A 17,310-nucleotide genomic window follows, 5' to 3' on the forward strand; every position below is an offset into this window, starting at 1 on the left:
TATATACCCAAACCCGGGTATTCAAAAAACCCGGTTATGTGCACCTCTAGACACATGCGGGCATTAGTTTCTGGAAAGTTAAAGATTCAATAGTTTGGTTAACACACAATAAACCTATTTAGAAAACGATCCATGCATGTAGATCTCTCAACTTAAAAAAAAATTGTGGTTTTCGATACAAGTTATATTAAATAGTCTAACCATAGTTTCACTTGTATAAATACAACGAAAATAATGCATTTATATCATATTAAACTGTAATTTCTGATCAGTTCTCACAGTAGATCTATGTTAGCCCGGAGCAGGGGCGAAGTATAGAAGGGGCGGGGAGGGGCGTCCGACCCCCCGAACTTTTCGCTCAACAATGTTATATATGTAGTTTTCGTATAGAAATTTTTTGGTATATACGTTTTTGCAGCCATTCCCCGCCATCTAAATTCATATTCGCCGGTTCTCATCGCAGCCATTCCACAACTTGTTCTCTCTGGTTCTCATCGCAGCCATTCCCCGCCATCTAAATTCATATTCGCCGGTTAATACATGCATCATGCATGTATGCATGTAACTGGTCAACCTTTTCAAGTCAAAAGATCGGGTTGCGACGAAATTAATTAGTCGCATGTGTCAAAGAACTCCAATTTTTCGAGCTTCTAATTCAAATGGGGATTCATTTCTTTAAATGAACATGAAATTTACTAATTCAACAATATTATATTCTACAATCTAAATGTATTGTTTCCCCTTGATGTCTTTGACGTCACAAGGGTCAACGTTCAGCATAATTTATCACACATGACAGCATATCCAAATTAACTATCTGTAAATAATGTTAAGTAAGCCTAAATCGGGAACTAAAAAACATGACCCAGGAAAGTTTACATTACCTTGAGCAAATTCAAAGTCAAACATTCGTGGAAGTCAAGATTTCGCATTCGGATAGAATGGAAGGTCAAACAATAGCTCCTGCTTCTTGTAGAGAGTGCCTCTCCAATATCGAGACTGTCTCTTCTTTCGCACTGCCCACATAACACATAAAAGTCAGAATTTTGACTTCGTTGACCAATGTTTATCAAATAAATCTATCCTTAAGTTATTGGTTTGACCCGTTTTAGATAAAACATAAAAGTCAACTCATTCATAAGTTGCCATCTGATTAAACAATGTATTTCGAGTCTAACCTCCCCGGTCTAAGTATCTTGTATTTCCCCAGCATAGTGAGGTCAACAACGGTTGATCCGGACCGTCCAGCTGGCAGGATACCGCCATCATAAACAAATGTACAGTGTTCCCACAAACTTTTGAAATCTTTGATGTCAACACTACTTGGTTGACCGCTAAGATTCGCACTAGTCAGGGCCAGTGCACTCCCGGAGCCACGGGCTATCATCCTGATAAAGTCGGAATCAGGTACTCGAACTCCTATGCTATCCAATCCCGGGTTTAACGACTTCTCAAGAATACTTGATTCCCCTTCAAAAAAATATATATATATTTTTTTAGCTAAAGCTAAAACGGGTTGAACTGAAAAAGCAGGTCAAACATATCATAACTCATAAGTCGTAAAATAGATCCCTTATAAAGCATTTTATTTCAGAAAACTAGATAACCAGTGTAAAAATGTAGTTTCTTATAAAAATAAAGTTTTTGAGCATCTTTTTACACCTAAATACCACTTAATCTTCCACTTGCAAGGATTTGAACCCACATCAATTACTTACCAAATTCAGGAGTGAAAAAAAAATATCTGCAAATAAATATTTGTGTAGGTCGGCCACACACAACCCATTTTGACCTGTCCTAGAAAGTCAATGCTTTGACACGCCAGTGTTGCCACATCTACCATATGCAAACTGGGTTCAGCTCATTTTGTTGACCCGAGCCTGACCAAGCCAGCTCATTTAATTATTTAGCCGAATTAACTCAGTTGACGATATAAACAAAACTATATGAACCACTTGTAACCATAGTTATTAAAAGTCATCGCCTCTTGCGCCTAGGCCCATTTTCCAAGCTAGGCGAGGCAATTGCGCTTTAATTCTCCAGGTGATGATTCAAACGCAAATTTCGGCGAGATTCCTAGATTCCGGAGAGTTTCCGGCCAATCCTGCAAATTCCGGCAATATTCCAGCCAGAATTCTACTTTATTTTAGGAAAACTACTTTTCTACACTAATAAATAGATGATATTAAATGTTATATAATAGCTTTTGTTTATTTTATTTGAAGAATAGTATTACTTTTCAAATACATAAAATATGTTTAATTTTTTTTTCATTGTGCGCTCTTTTTTTCTCAGGCCCTCGCTTTTTTGTGTCTTGTGCCTAGGCCCCAGGCGAGGCCTATGCACCTTGAGTGCGCCTAGCGCCTTTAATAACTATGCTTGTAACTTATATTTTATAGCTTACTATGCTTGGTACCTTGGTAAGATTAGTATTATGTCTTGAAAAGGAACTTTACTTGTAATTTTATCACTAGAATTCTATTTCTAATTTTATACAAACCTTTGTGAATTGAACTAAGGATTATAACCAAGCTTGTATAACCTACAATATTTTTTTCCAGAAGTTTAGCAAGCTAGGGTTAAGCCAAGCTCAAATACACCCCTAACTGCAAAGCTTTACTTAACACATAGTTGTAAGTAATTTGCTTCGCTATTCATCAAAGTAGGGGTGTTCATGGTCTAATTTAGCCAGTTTGGACGAAATATCTAGGCTGAACTTCGTATTACTACGATTTGATAAATTGTAAACCAAATTGATCGGCATGTTGGGGTGGCGAGACCAGCCAAAAATGTGTTGTGCCCGTTGATGGTTCGAATCGAAAGTTTGTACTAAATTTTAGAAAATGATAAAGATGGTTTTCATGAAGGTTATACGTATACATAAATACATATTCCAAAAAACTGTCGGTTCAGTTACATATCCGGTGACAAGTTCTCCAAACCATGACTTGAATTGTTATACCCACTTTTTTAAATAGTAACCCGCATAAACCTCAAACATGCTGAACAGCTGACTTGCTTCAGTTTAGACGGTTCAGTCGGGTTTAACGGTTAATGAACACTAGACTTGGCAATTATGGCCCATAGACCTAACTTTGGGTTAATTCGGGCTCTTATAAAAATGTCATGAATTGATTTGGGTGAGCTAATATTCTCCACGGGTCAATGTGGTCAAAGTGGGCTGAAACAAACGAAGGAGCGGGTCGTTCTAGGTTATGTTTGCGTCTGATAGGAAATAAAATATATCGTGTAAATTGTACCACTCAGCGATTGCCATAGTTGTTAATAGCGAATTGTGACAAATAGCGACAAATAGCGACAAGGGACCTGTATGCCACATAGCGAAAAGCGACCGCTATTTTATAAATAACGATACACTAGAAAAAAAATTTTGAAAATTTTTATATGTATATTATATCAAAATACCCTGGTATATATGCTATTTTACATGTACATTTAACAAAAACCCATAATCCAGCTATTTTATAGCTATATCTAATTGTAATTTACATAAAAAAAAAATTCGCTATTTACGTTATTGGTCGCTATAATCCAAATAGCAACACATGGTCGCCTCGCTATATAGCGCGCTATAGCGGTCGCTAGCCACTATTGACAACTATGGCGATTGCATTGAAGGATATCATTTAAATTGCTTTGTATGGTTGTTGGGTACCATAAATCGAAAAGAGTATCCATACCCACATTTTTCTTTAAGGGATTTGAAATTGGGTGTTTGAAGTTTGACTAGAGTACCAGTTTTGCTAAAAGAATATCTGCAATTTTGACCCTTTTTTGCTTTCTATGACTAATTTTTCTTTTCTAATTTGTTGCAGATGCACTAGAAGTAGTTTACTTAGAATTTGTATTGACCAAATCCTATACTTTATAAAGTATTCTTGTTCAGTTTCGGTTATATTTTTGCAGGAATTAAGCCATTAATTTCACAACAAGTTTGCTAGTAAGTCATTTCTGTACATGATAAACGCCCTATTTGACATCAGCGGCCATTTATTTGATCGACCCGTTCTGACCCGAACCCATTTTGACCTGACCTGACCCGACCCGCCCATTTTGCGAGGCACAATGAACAGTTGAACACTACTACTTCAAATTCAAATATAAAAAACTATTGGAAATCTGAAACAACCATATAAAGTCTACAGTTAGTGACCAAACCTCGTGTCAGCACCACAGTTACCGGCCCAGGAAGAAGACCCTCAAGCAATCCAATAGGCAAATGATCCGTAACCGCAAACCGTCCAATATCCTTCACATCACCAACACAAATCGCCAAAGGACTAGTATGCTTCCTCCCTTTAATCTCATATATCCTATTAACCGCCTCAATATTGCTACACCAAAACAAAACAAAACATCAAACAATCACCATCCATAACCAACAATTCATTCACACAAGCAAATCGTCAAACAACTGGTGTGCACCCACAAAACTCAAACAAAAAACCAACAAACATACCAAGCATCACATGCGAAACCATAAAGAGTATCAGTAGGAACAGCTATAACCTTCCCAGCTCTCAGAGCTTCAACTGCTTCATCCGCATAAACCTCTGTTGCTGGTCGAACAATCCCAGAAACACTTTCAATACCCTGTTCGCATTTATTCGAACTCCAGGCCATTTTTCTTGTTGATTTGCCTACAAGTTGTTGACGAATTCTTGATAATCCGAACTTGGGTACACCTGAAATTATACCAAAAGATTAACAAAAAAAAGGTTTGAACATTGAAATTTTGGAAGAAAAACAGAAAGGGTACCTGGAATATGGTTGAAGAGAGGCAATCGGGAGGATATTATGGTGTAGTTTATTGTATACATATATAATCTTTTATAGTTGCGGATTGTGCGCCGCCGGAGATTGCTTTGATTGATTGTCAGAGATATGGGCCTGCCTGGGTGTATTGGTTAGATTGGAGAAATATTTATAGATCCTTCTCTATTGGGTTTTAACTGGCCATCTTTGGGTTATGTGTGGATCAACAAACCGTTGTAAATAACAAGCTTTCACCGAGCTAAATATTTGAAGATCGCAATGTTGTGAGCTGTGTTTGAATGCTTGAGTTACTGGCTAGTCCTGAATTTTATTGGGGGACAGAGTTGGTGTCAATGAAAAGGTGTACGTGCCTAATCGTGCAAACGACGAAAACACCACTGGTCGAGAGTTGGCGCCACTCTCTTGATGAGTCCAAGACAGGACGAAACCAGTAACCCACACAAAAAAGCGGGAAGGATTGGCTTGTCCCGGGCACTTGGGGACGCCACACGGGGCTCGAAAACTAACCCCGTGACAAAGCGATGACATTGGGTCAATTACATTTTGTATGTTAGTTGTTTTTCTTTTATGTTTTGGTTGTTTTACCGTTTGGGGACTTTGTTGTTCTGTTTGACGGCTCTTAACGCCTTGTTAGTTCTATTTTGGAATAAAGTTGGTTTTTGTTATGAGCCGGTCTAAGAGGGTCTTTGGGATTTAGTTTGAAAATGACTTATTGACTTACTGGTTTTTTTTTAAAATCAATAAGTTAAAAAAATGTTTGGAAATAAAAAAATGCTTTTTATTTAAGTTTTTTAGAAGAAATAAAAAGGTGTTTTTCAAAAGCTACAAAAACCTGGTTTTTTAAATAACTTTTGGCTTTTTGTACATGAAATTACAAATTTAACCTCACCGCAACTAAATATGGAAACTTACCCTATCCTTTTTGGACATATTACTATTTCTTATCACAAAAGTTAATCCAAACAATTTTTCAAAAACTCATTTTAAAAAAATAATAAGTCAATAAGCAGTTTTGACAAAAAAAACACTTTTAGAGTTAAATAAGCAATCCGAAACACCCTCTAAGTTAAATAAATATTAAAGGTCGGGTTAGTTCACTTGTTTGAAGCGCGTGCCTCTTAGAGAGATCACAAGTTCAAAGATGAATAAAGGGAATAATTTAGGATTATTAATGTAAAGAAGTAGCATTAACTGTTAAAAAAGGGGTTAAATAGATATTTAAATTAATGTCATTTAGGGCACACGTAGCAATTCCTGACACAATCCGAAATCCAGCCCAAACCTGACACGAAAAAAAACCCAGCTTTTAGGTCGGTTGATACAACCTGTATGTATAAGGGTCGGGTTCGGGTTAAACCATATAAAAATGGGTTGACCCGTTAATCGTTTAAGTATTAGAGAAAAAGATATTTTAATTCTTTTTTTTTTTCGTTTTTCTTTTTTTTTAAGATACACTTGCAAATTTCAATACATTTTCAAGATTTTCAATGTGTTAAAACTTGTTCTTTATTTGTTAATAGTGGGAAACCCGCGCGTTACAGCGGGGTCGATAATATGAGGCGTAAACATTATTCAACCATAAACCTTAAAACGATAAAAAAATCATATAGCAGTTGTATATTTATATAGATAGAAGTACCCGTGCTTCACGACAAGGTACTTAAAAATATGAAGTGTTGTTGGTGTTGGTAATAGGGTTTATTAGAGTGAAAAGGCTGTTTAGATACTATTTGAACGATGTTCATGCATTTAGATCAAAGTTATTATTATCGCATATCGAATTACCACTCCCTCACCCACTACTTGGTAATGTTTTAACCCGTTATCCAACCCTCCCATTTTACAACTCTAATCTAAAACCAATCAAATGAGATCTACACTTGCTTAATGACAAAAGAAAGCATAATTAAATTAAAATGACTGAAAAGTGGATTTTATTAAATGGTTAAAAGTAACAAGATCAACATGTCACATAAAAAAGCTGCTAAATGGCACCATGATATCCAGCTGTCTCTAGAAGCACTGCTTTTATCTGCTCTGGCAACATCTCCTGCCCTTCCCTACATTGCTGCCAAACATCATCACCATCTTTTAATCACTCAACTATCAAATTTAATCATTATTTCGGCACGTTTACAAATTGATTTGGGTTACGTTTATCTATTATGGGTTTTGATCAGAGCCCGTTATGCAGCCCAATTTGTACACTTTGCAATCTCTATTAATTATGGGTGGCAATCATGCTCTATAAGAATTGTTTGATTTGGGTAATAAAAATAACATATTGGTTGTTCAAACGGGTCAACTCAAATTACAAAGTGAGTTTGACCCAAACTCATTCCGCTCCATTCCCATTTTGACCCGCATCTTAACCAACCAGACCAGTACCTTTTGCCATGCTTGCTAGCTTAGTAATAATACACGGGCTTGAAAATTGATATGCATCCAAAGTAAGCCCATTGAAAGGTTTGACCCGAACTCATTTTGCTCAAAACCCATTTTGACCCGTTAGCCAACCCGACCTGACCCGTTACGCTTAGTAATAATACACGGGCTTGAAAATTGAAATTTTCTCCAAAGCAAGCCTCTTGAAACAACTTATGACAACTTCAAATTATACATGGGTTTGACCCGAGCTCACTTTGCTTGAAACCCGTTTCGACTTGTTGTCCAACCTGACCCGACCTACCCGTTTTGCCAGTCTTAGTAACAATACCTGAGCTCGAAATACATCCAAAGCAAACCCATTGAAACAGCTTATGACAGGTTGTTGAATATTCGGCCCAAGATTCTCCAGGGCCCTCAATGTTGACAGCAACAAACCGGTCTGCGCTCACACAACATGTGGATGTTCACACCCCTCCCTTCTCTTGCATGTACCTCCACCTGTACAAATCAAACACATCATGTCATGTTCATCATCTCTACAATAAGCCCAAATAGATAATGATTCATAATATCACAATTGAAAAATATTACTTTTGCAAGATGGTTTTTCTGGCCTGGAGCGGTCGCGGTGATGGTGGGTGGACATAATTCTTCCTTAACATGTTAAAGAAGCGCGGGTGGGGTGGGTGTTAATGGATGGATGCTTGATGAAGCTTGCATCAATGACCCTTGTGGTGTCGCCTCTAGTTCGTTATGTAGATCGTTGATTTTTTGTAGTAGTTCCTTTAAGTATTCAATCGCGTCACCTAGAATTGAAGCTCTATCCATCTAACACAATTTGAATGTTATTATTGCTAGCATAATAACTTCAGTCCAAAAAGATAACGCGCCGTTAAAAACGTTGAGAACGGAACTGGCGCAAAGGCGTTATCTTTTTGGACTGAAGTGGCGCAAAGGCGTTATCTTTTTAATTTACGATGGCAGGTGGCAGCGATGGTAGTCGATGGCAGTGGCGGCGGGCGGTGGAGAACAGTGGTGGTGGTGGTGGTCGGCGGAGGTTGGTGGCGGGTGGTTACTACGGCAGGTGGTGGTGGCAAATGGTGGAGGTGATGGGCGGTGTTTGTGACGTAGGCTGAGAGAGGGAATGGAATAGAAAAAAAAAACAGGGGGAGTGGATGGAATGAATTTGAGGGAATGGAATGACTTATGTAATGGGTGATTCCATTACGTTAACCAACCAAACACACATTTTTTCATTCTCTCGCAATAGTTCATTCCATTCCACCTCCCATTGTTGTATACCAAACACTACCTTATGTTTTAAAACTTAATACTTTTTATAATCTAGAAACTATTTAAAGGTTAAAGTTAAGTTATCATACAAATACTAGTTAAGAGTCTAAACATTAACTTGGCAATGAACATGAGAATATTTTAAATATACTGACAAAAGTTTATTAATAATATAATAGTATTTCTAAAAGTACGTGCATAATGCTAGAAATCACATGCACCTTTTTACCAATGTTTTTATACCCAAACCTGGCCGGCCGGTCCGGTCGGGATTCGGAGACTGCAGCGGGCCGGTTCCATGGTTTGAGCCGTTTCAACAATGAGTCGGTGGTCGGGACGGGATCCGGCCGGTCGGGCTGGCAGGTCGAGCGAGGGTCAGGCCGTTTAAGTGTTTGAGTCCTCCGGTAGATCTGAACGAAGTCTCATGCGAAGCTTTCTTTTTTGCTACTACCGCCACCAAATGACTTCGTCCATCACCTCATCAGATCTGGTGATGAACAGTGGCGTTGACCCTCCGGCCGCCCTCCGGTGAATCAATTTTCGAACTAAACCAAGATCTAGTGTGACGTTTCTTGTTGATTTGACCATCCAAATCTTCAATTATCGCATTGTAGACAAAAAAGAAAAAGAAGATAATTAAGAAGGTAACTTGACCAATAAATTTCTCCGGTGATTTGTAGTGGCATTTCAAAGATGAGGTTGTTGTTGCTGTAGGTTTGGAAGAAAAAAAAGAAAGATAGAGAGATGGTACACTATTAATGATGGTAGCTTCACTTTTAGTCCCTTGGTTATGAAACTCTGAACAGAGTGTTTATAAACTTAATTTTTGTTATGTTTAGTTTTTATACTATATTTTATATATCTTTTTATATAATTTATGACGTAATCCGGGTCTTAAATCCGGTCGAACCGGTCGGACCGGTCCGACCTTTGACCCCGTAAGGCGACCGGGTCGACCTCCGGTCCGGTCCTGAAAACATTGCTTTTTACACATAAACATATCTCTCTTATCTCTTTTATCATCTCATTCTTTCATTTATTCTCTGGTTGGAGGGTTCACCGGAAGCACGGCCGGAAATGTCCAACTCCCCTTTTCACTCTTTTCTTCACTTTATTGTTTCATTTATTTGGTTTTAAAAATTCAAGGGGTGCGATTATAAAATTTCATGGGGTGCGATTGAAATTTTAGCTGATGTAATACACTGAAAACATTTTTTTAAGGGGGCGGCCACCCACCCACCTACCACCGTAGGTCCGCCCCTGGTCTACATGTTGTTTATCTAATTATATTTTACTATGTTTACTCTATAATTTATGTCTACTTGTTGTTTATCTAATTATTTTTACTACGTTAGTTTGTCACCATCTGTTGTGCTTTTGCTAACTTTTGATTTCTACATATTTTGATAAGTTTGTTTGATTGTATGTTGTTTATTTGGAGTTGTGGGTCTCGTAAGCCTCTCTAGGTAAGGTTTGACTACATCCTATCCTCCTAATACTCTTCTAGTGGCTTTCTATTTGTAGTACTTACTAGGTATGGTTGTAGTTGTTTATAAATTTTTTTAAGAATACAAGTGAATTATTTCAAAGGGGGTATGGAGATCTCTTGTTGGCTTTACTTTCCTAATACCAGTTATAGAAACAACAATATTAAAATTTCAAGACATTTATACAACAAAAACTTTCAACCAACATCAACAAATAATCAAGATTTCACCACATATCTTCAGATCTCCACTAAATATCTTCAAAAAAAAATCCCACAAAACAAATGGTAAATATCATACAAACAACACAAACCCGACACACTAATATATAAAATCCAAACTCATAATCTTAACCTTTGTTACTCTCTTTGTAGCTTTCAAGCTTTCCAGTTAACTTCAACTTGGTATACTTGAGACAATGTTGGTGGTGGTGGTGGCGGAGGTGGTGGTGGCACAAATTGTGGTGGTGATGTAGCTTCATGTTGTGGTGGATCCGAATGAGACACATTAGCTATATATGATGGTGGTGGCGGCGGTGGTGGCGGTGACAATGGTACTGGTGGTGGAGTGTCCAACACTGATGGTGATGGTGGTGCGATTTCAACAATTGAAGAATCGCGTTGTTGATTTGATCTACTACGCCACCATCTTACTAACCTCAAGGCCTCCACGACAATGTACCTACCGCATATTGCAGCTCCACAACCCGTAGAAGTTGCAAGAATAATTGATAACATTGGCTTAAGATTACCCTACACATCATTAAAACGATTGTCACATGGTAGTATGTTCGTGCGATAAGAATATGATGATAAGCTGTAAAAGTATTTCATCATTTTTTAACGAGTGATAACAATATTGGAATTGTTACACTGCGTTTACTAGTCATTTCCCAAAGAGATTTACACAAATATAATAATTCTACTTACCACAGAGAGAAAAATATGACCAAAGATGACCACAAATGCGAACTGAATTGATGCATATAACCATACAAATCTTGGTTTCACTGTAAAAAAATAGAAACTCAAGGTATTCAAAATACAAAATCCATTGAAGTATTGAAGTCTAGGATTATATTAGGCAGCCCACAAACCTAGGGTGTAATCCACCCTCAGCCAAATATAACTAAGCTAAAGTTCAAGCTTAGCTCGTGAATAATACTATAAGTTTAGACCAGTTAGTTCATTTTTAAAATAATGTATATGCATAATTGTGTGTGTATATATATTATTAAAATCTCTTGTTACAATCAAATATATATAGTATGTATATATCATTATTTTTACAAATAAATTTATATTTATTTAAATGCCATATTTGTTTAGCTCCATGAGCTAATCAAGCTCGGCATATAAAACTTGGGCTTGAACATGTTTATTAAATGAGTTTCAATGTGTTGTATTTAGCTCGATTTAAGATATTAGTGTCTATGTTGAGCATCTCACAAGTGAATGTACTCGTTTACACCCTTAATGAAAAGTAAAGTAACAATGTTTTTTTAAATAAAGTAGAAAGCTTACCTATGGTAGAAGAAATCATGGATGTGAGAAGCCCTAATACACAAGAAAATGGAAGAGATATAGCAATTGAACTTCTACCCATCTTCCCAACCTTCACAAGAATTATCAAAACAAAATTATCATAAAGAATAAAAATGTCGGGTGTGATTTGAATAAAATTTGTTCAAAATCGAACTAAATTTATTCTCCCATACACACCCAACATAAAAATGTAAACGGATATTTACCAGAAGAAGCTGCTCAAGAAAGCAAAAGTATGCAAGCGTGCTAACGATAACAAGAATTGGTGCTTCTTGCCACACACGATAAATAGCACTGCCCAAATGAATATAAAAGTCATATTAGATTCTAAATTTGTCTTCAAATAAATAAAAAGTAACAAAAACTTGCCTGTACGCGTTAACTTCAACATAATCATTATTGGGTGCAGTTGTTCCGTTATCTCGGTTTCTAACGGTACTTTGGATTCTTAGCAGTGTAACAGGTAGATTTTCAACATCTTGATGGCACACATCACATGTTTTGTTACCTTTTAGGCTAAACCATTTTATGGCACATTCCTTATGGGCTAAAGCAAGTTCACCTTTGCAACTACATTCCATCTTTAAGGTTTCTCCACCTTCACATAACTCAATCAAACATATCCTACAAACCGCCTCTTCTTCGGCTATATCATCCCCTTCGGCTTCATAAATTAGACAGTTTATCATTTGTCATCAATGTCATATCAATACCAGAATGAAGATTGATCTTTTTTTATGATATTTGGGTGGTGTTTAGATCTGGGTTTTGAAAATTTTTATGTAGTATGTGTAAAATAGTGTTTGGTAGGTAGTTTATGATTATTTGTAAAATTTAATGATAAAAGGAACATAAATGGCATTTTTTTTAAATAAGTAGAAAAGATTTGTTAAATGGGAAACAATCTCTTAGTAGATAATTAATATTTAATATACCCTTATTTAATCCAAACACTAAAACATAAAGATAATCAATTTCAAAACATAAATCCAAACATATATAAGTTTCATGTTCGTTTAGATCACAACAAATTAGTAAGCTTACCATCGTCGTCTGTAGAAGCAGGGGTTGGTTTCATGGCATCAAACTCTTTCACTCGTGGAGTTGTAGGAATCACACGAAAGAAGGCATCCATTCGCTTATAACGAGTGTCTTCATCGAGGATGGGCACGGATTGAGACCGATATATATGGTCATGGACTTTAGTCTACAAATAATCAAACATTTTTTTGCTTTAATTCTATGATAATTGCAACATGTCTCATATTGATAGAATAACCATAAGTCAAGTAAGTTTGAAGTGTCAAATCAAAATTATTAGCTAAAAGGGAAACATATCATACGAGATGAAGGCCTATAGTTATGACTTTAATGCCCAACCTTCTAATTCTTATTTTTTAATCATAACTAAAACATTAACTACTTTTGAACTAAAAAAAGACAAATAAGTGTTCGTGGATCAACCCCACACGGGTCTCACGCCATACTATAAAATTTACTCGTGACAACCTGAGCCTACTTTAACACTTCACCCGGTGCTTTAAAGTTTAATATAGAGTTTTTATGCTAGCGTGTAATCCGGCTCACTTGGGTTAGATGAAACTAAAGGGTTAGACTAACTCACTTGCAAATTAAGTGAACCACCCGCTCTTCTCAACCCCGGCTCAGTGTCCAAATGTCTAGTTGGGGTAAAAGGCAGAGACGGTGTTGTGATCTTTGTAAACATTTTTGTGAGTGACCATGATCTTGCAATAGACGATTTCTCCTCTGGTAAAGAACCCGAGACTACTGGTAAAAGATTTTTCTTTAGAGATTTGTTTCTTGATGAACAAGTTTCGGGTGATGCCGCCTCAACGAAATTCACTTTTTTGTGAAACCGGGGTGGTGGGGGAGGTGGTGGAGGCATTTGTATTTGAACACATTCATGAGAGGAAGATGATTGTGTTGTTCTTGATGGCATCTCCAAAACCACATGTTCTTTCAAATAGTTTTCACCCTGAATAGTACAAACAAGAAAAAAAATCATTACAACAATTATTTGAAATTTTGGCCCATGTCATGATATTAGCTAAAGTTTTATCCTTTTGAAATTGTAACTAACATTGTTAGCTTTTTTAGCTGATTAGACGGTTAAAGCCCTATAATCCATCTTTATTTTGTGGGTCCCATTTATATAAGCAAAATGTGATCATGGGACTCGCAAAATAAAACGGAATGATACAAACAAAAGCTAAAACTTTCCGTATTCAGAGATTTTAATTGAGAAAGTAGTGCATTTAAGCGAGAAAAAGGTTTATAGATTCTTTAAACTATACTATGAATGAATAAAGTTGTGGTATTTGGAACTTTAAAGTCTATACGAGTCTATTCTTTATTCGATACAAACCTTGAGGCCCCAAACATTTTTTTTTTTGAACGGAGAACTTCATTAAGACAACCCGAACTCGAAAACCGAGCCGGGAAAAAACAACACACAGAAACAATTAAACCATCGTTTTTATTTTGTGGGTGTTGTAAGTAATAACGGACCCACGTAAACGAAAAAGGGTATAGACATATAAAACTTAATCTTCTCCACATCATTTACAACTAAAAAAAAGAAACATTAGCATAATTTAGGGATTTTAATTGAAAAATAATGCATGCCAAATCATTATGCACTAACAAAAGCGTATGGAAGTTTATAGTGATACTTATAAAAGCCACAAAATGTCGAATCAGAAACCTTTTCTTTTTTTTTTCAAATTCCAAGCCACACAACGTATGTCATCAATTCAAAGAACATTATTCCAACTGGCCCTTAAAATCTGTGATCATAAGCCATTGAATAAACAAGATAATATTAATTATATAATCTCAAAGCAAGATTACTTTCTTTCTGTAATGCTTCTCAAGAAAGTCAATAAGTTGATCAAGAAATGTAAAGGTCATGTACTACAAATCTTGAAACTCAAGTTAAATGGTTAAAGGCTTAAAGTTCAAATTTTCAAGATAAAAAGTTTATGTTTCATAAAAAAAAAAGAATCCGCTTTTGCCGACAAAGCCTAGAGGGCGTGACAGATAGGCATCATCCTTTTGCGTGTGGTTTTGAAAGTGTCCTTAAATAACGCTTTTGTCACAAAATATTTATTGTGAGCGGTGATTTATATATAATTAGAAATTATTTCAAGCACGTATACCATAACTTGCCCAATATATAGTATAGGGGAAGGTTCATTTGAGAAGAAAATTTTATTGAGAAGAAAAAGAATAAAAGGGTACAATTGTAAAACATTAAATAGTTTTTTTCTCATCACATTTATTATTGTGTTTGACTAATTAATTAGTCATTAAGACTATAATCCTCCACACTAAATATTTTTGCCTACACACATCAAAAGTTATCCTACACATTTCGAAATTTATCCTACACATATTGAAATTTATCCTACACAACTCGTAATTTCTCCTACACGCCTCGTATTTATCCTACACTATAAATGAATTTTTATTTTTATTTTTTGTGAAAAATATATATCTTAAAAATAAGCTACAAAATTAATATAGTTAGTTATTAAAGATGAAACTACCAATTAATGATGTATGTAAGTTTACTAATATACCCTTATAATTACATTAAGTACAAATATTAAATGAAGTCTAATGAAGCATTCCTATTGGTTGAAATTTCTTCTTTTTTCTTCTTACAAAGAATTTCTTCTCATTTGAACCCTCCACTATATAGTATAACACCGCTATAGCTTGCGTGATCGTGTGAGAAGTAATTTTAACTTCGTATAAATCACGATCTTGGAAACAATCTAGTTTTTTTTAATCAGATTAACTGATTAAAAAGTACAATTTGAATACAATGATTAATTCATAATAAAAAAAATACATATTTTAATAAAAAAATTAAAGATTTTTAAACCTAGTACCTTTCTAATTTCAAAAAAAAAAAAAAAAAAAAGTAAAAAGTGGGGTTCAGGAAAATTGTAAAAAGAGGGGTTCAAGTTCTTTCAACCATGATTGGACTGTCAAGCAAGAAATGCTAGGGGAAACTCTCAAAAGTAGCTACAGAGACCAATCAAGATTCACTTTTGACTGTGGATATAATATATAATGTATAAAATACTCTTGTCTTTCCTTGTAGCAAAAAAGTTGCAATCTTTTTAAATATTTATTATAAACTTTATTATGTTCAAGTTCAGAAATTTATAATATTTATCGTTCAGTTTCAAATTTTAATCTTTATTGGTCAGTTTCATAATTTTATTTTTTATTATTCAATTTCAAAAATTTATAATTATTGTTCAATTACAAAAACTCTACAATCCTTATTGTTCAATTTAGAAAATATATAATCTTTGTTGTTCAACTTCAAAAACTTCTAATATTTTTTGCTATTACCAAAAAAAAAAGAAAAAAAAAACCTTAATATATTTATTGTTTAGTTTCAAAATTTCATAGCTGGAAATAAAACAGATTGGAAGGGTAGAGTTATGGAGATCAAAATCTTAGATAAAATGCTTTGCTTCTTATCATCAAGAAGTTTCATAATCAAACATACCCAGATGCTTAATTATCAACAAGATCATAAATTAAGAAATCAAATCCGATATAAAGAACGACAAGGGAGAGAAATATCAAAATCAAATTTTAATACAGCTACAAACGGGTCATTTTTTCAGATTTTGACTAAGAATGACCCGTTTGCAGCCTGTCATATTAAAAAAATTAAAATCAAAGATAAAATATTAAGAAATAATAGAAGAGATATGAAAACCAACCATTTGAAAAGGGACTGTAACTTCTTCAGTTTGAGAAGAACTTGAATTATGCACCTCTTCACCTGCAGATTTAGTGACATTATTTTCTTGAGAATTCATGACTTCATGCAGCAGTTTGAGGTGAATTTTGATCTTTTCTGGCCACCTGTAAAATTTGATGAGAGAGAGGGGAAGGGAGAGAGAGAGATTAAGAGTGTGTGTGTTTTTTGAGAGAGAATCAGGTATGTATTTATATGAAGATGATATCATCAGTTTTTCTATTTGTTATCATATTTTATTATTAATAAAAGTTATAATAATTATATTTAGTTAAAATGTGTTCAAATAAATATCTGAAATTCAGGGTTTGTCTTTATGTAGAACTCAATTAGCTCAAGTATCATTACACTATGATACATGTGAATTCACATTTTATGAAAAAAATAATGAATTCTACATATAAACTCATCCGTTATAGTTTCACTTATTTTAATTGTCATGTTATAAAGTGATGTCACACCACTTAAACTCATTTGTTTTCACCTTTAGACTAATAGGTGTGGCGTTGGGAAGAGTTCGGGATGGTGAGGTGGCACCCCTTCCCGTCAGGGAACACCCCCGGACCTCCCCGAAATACTTCTCTCTCTTTCTTTGTCTTGCTTCTCTCTCTCTCTCTCTCTCTCTCTCTCTCTCTCAAGACTATTGGATGCTGCTGATTAGGGCACCACACCCCTTGATGGGTGAAGGGGAAGGGATTCAGAAAGGTGGTGATGTGGAGATAATGTAGAGGTGGGGGAAGGTGAACCACCCCCCATAGTCTTAAAACGGTTACACAAATTTTCACTATCCATCGTCTATTAAAATAATATTTAAATTCTATAAAAAATAGTTATATATTTTTTTCATCAGTGATTTTTTGCCTCATCTTTATCTTGTATCTTGGGTAATGTTTGAACCAACAACCCCGTGGTTATAGGACTTCCTTCATACCACTACACCCAGACACCACCCAAATAATAGTTCTGGTTAAAATGAATCCGGTTAAAGCAACCG

General features: G+C 35.4%; 2 protein-coding genes and 1 pseudogene across 4 annotated transcripts; all 3 read right to left on the reverse strand.

Annotated features, from left to right (window-relative positions):
• Positions 1–349: 349 nt before the first annotated feature.
• LOC110873088 (yrdC domain-containing protein, mitochondrial) lies at positions 350–4,959 on the reverse strand. Of its 3 annotated transcripts, none has more exons than XR_002554945.2 (6): positions 4,781–4,958; positions 4,481–4,706; positions 4,180–4,355; positions 1,179–1,470; positions 885–1,016; positions 350–514 (listed from the first exon to the last, which is right to left on the reverse strand). XR_002554945.2 is itself a non-coding variant. In XM_022122020.2 (5 exons), the coding sequence occupies exons 1-5, from the start codon at positions 4,839–4,841 to the stop codon at positions 950–952; spliced, it is 822 nt and encodes a 273-aa protein (XP_021977712.1). In that variant the 5' UTR covers positions 4,842–4,959; the 3' UTR covers positions 652–949. The 3 variants fall into 3 exon arrangements, 1 of the variants encoding a protein (XP_021977712.1); XR_002554933.2 differs by lacking the exon at positions 350–514 and adding an exon at positions 556–574; XM_022122020.2 differs by lacking the exon at positions 350–514 and having other exon boundaries at positions 652–1,016; positions 4,781–4,959.
• Positions 4,960–6,726: 1,767 nt separating this feature from the next.
• LOC110938276 lies at positions 6,727–8,690 on the reverse strand (annotated as a pseudogene).
• Positions 8,691–10,148: 1,458 nt separating this feature from the next.
• Positions 10,149–16,733, reverse strand: LOC110873078. Its single transcript, XM_022122010.2, has 8 exons — positions 16,279–16,733; positions 13,134–13,505; positions 12,554–12,716; positions 11,879–12,173; positions 11,716–11,803; positions 11,489–11,579; positions 10,895–10,974; positions 10,149–10,717 (listed from the first exon to the last, which is right to left on the reverse strand). The coding sequence occupies exons 1-8, from the start codon at positions 16,525–16,527 to the stop codon at positions 10,343–10,345; spliced, it is 1,713 nt and encodes a 570-aa protein (XP_021977702.2). The 5' UTR covers positions 16,528–16,733; the 3' UTR covers positions 10,149–10,342.
• Positions 16,734–17,310: the final 577 nt, after the last annotated feature.

The sequence above is a fragment of the Helianthus annuus genome, chromosome 1 (genome assembly GCF_002127325.2).
Source record: "Helianthus annuus cultivar XRQ/B chromosome 1, HanXRQr2.0-SUNRISE, whole genome shotgun sequence".
In the NCBI taxonomy this organism is placed as follows: Eukaryota; Viridiplantae; Streptophyta; class Magnoliopsida; order Asterales; family Asteraceae; genus Helianthus; species Helianthus annuus.

What these genes read in the sequence shown, in the direction of transcription:
- LOC110873078 (XM_022122010.2), bottom strand. Translation starts at nt 16,527, where the DNA reads ATGATATCATCTTCATATAAATACATACCTGATTCTCTCTCAAAAAAC. An exon ending in GTGGTTCACTTAATTTGCAA is followed by an intron (nt 12,717 to 13,133) that starts GTGAGTTAGTCT and finishes GATTATTTGTAG; the next exon opens with ACTAAAGTCCATGACCATAT. An exon ending in TTCTTGAGCAGCTTCTTCTG is followed by an intron (nt 11,580 to 11,715) that starts GTAAATATCCGT and finishes ATTCTTGTGAAG; the next exon opens with GTTGGGAAGATGGGTAGAAG.
- LOC110873088 (XM_022122020.2), bottom strand. Translation starts at nt 4,841, where the DNA reads ATGTATACAATAAACTACACCATAATATCCTCCCGATTGCCTCTCTTC. An exon ending in GGTTTCGCATGTGATGCTTG is followed by an intron (nt 4,356 to 4,480) that starts GTATGTTTGTTG and finishes GTTTTGGTGTAG; the next exon opens with CAATATTGAGGCGGTTAATA. An exon ending in AAGATACTTAGACCGGGGAG is followed by an intron (nt 1,017 to 1,178) that starts GTTAGACTCGAA and finishes TTATGTGGGCAG; the next exon opens with TGCGAAAGAAGAGACAGTCT.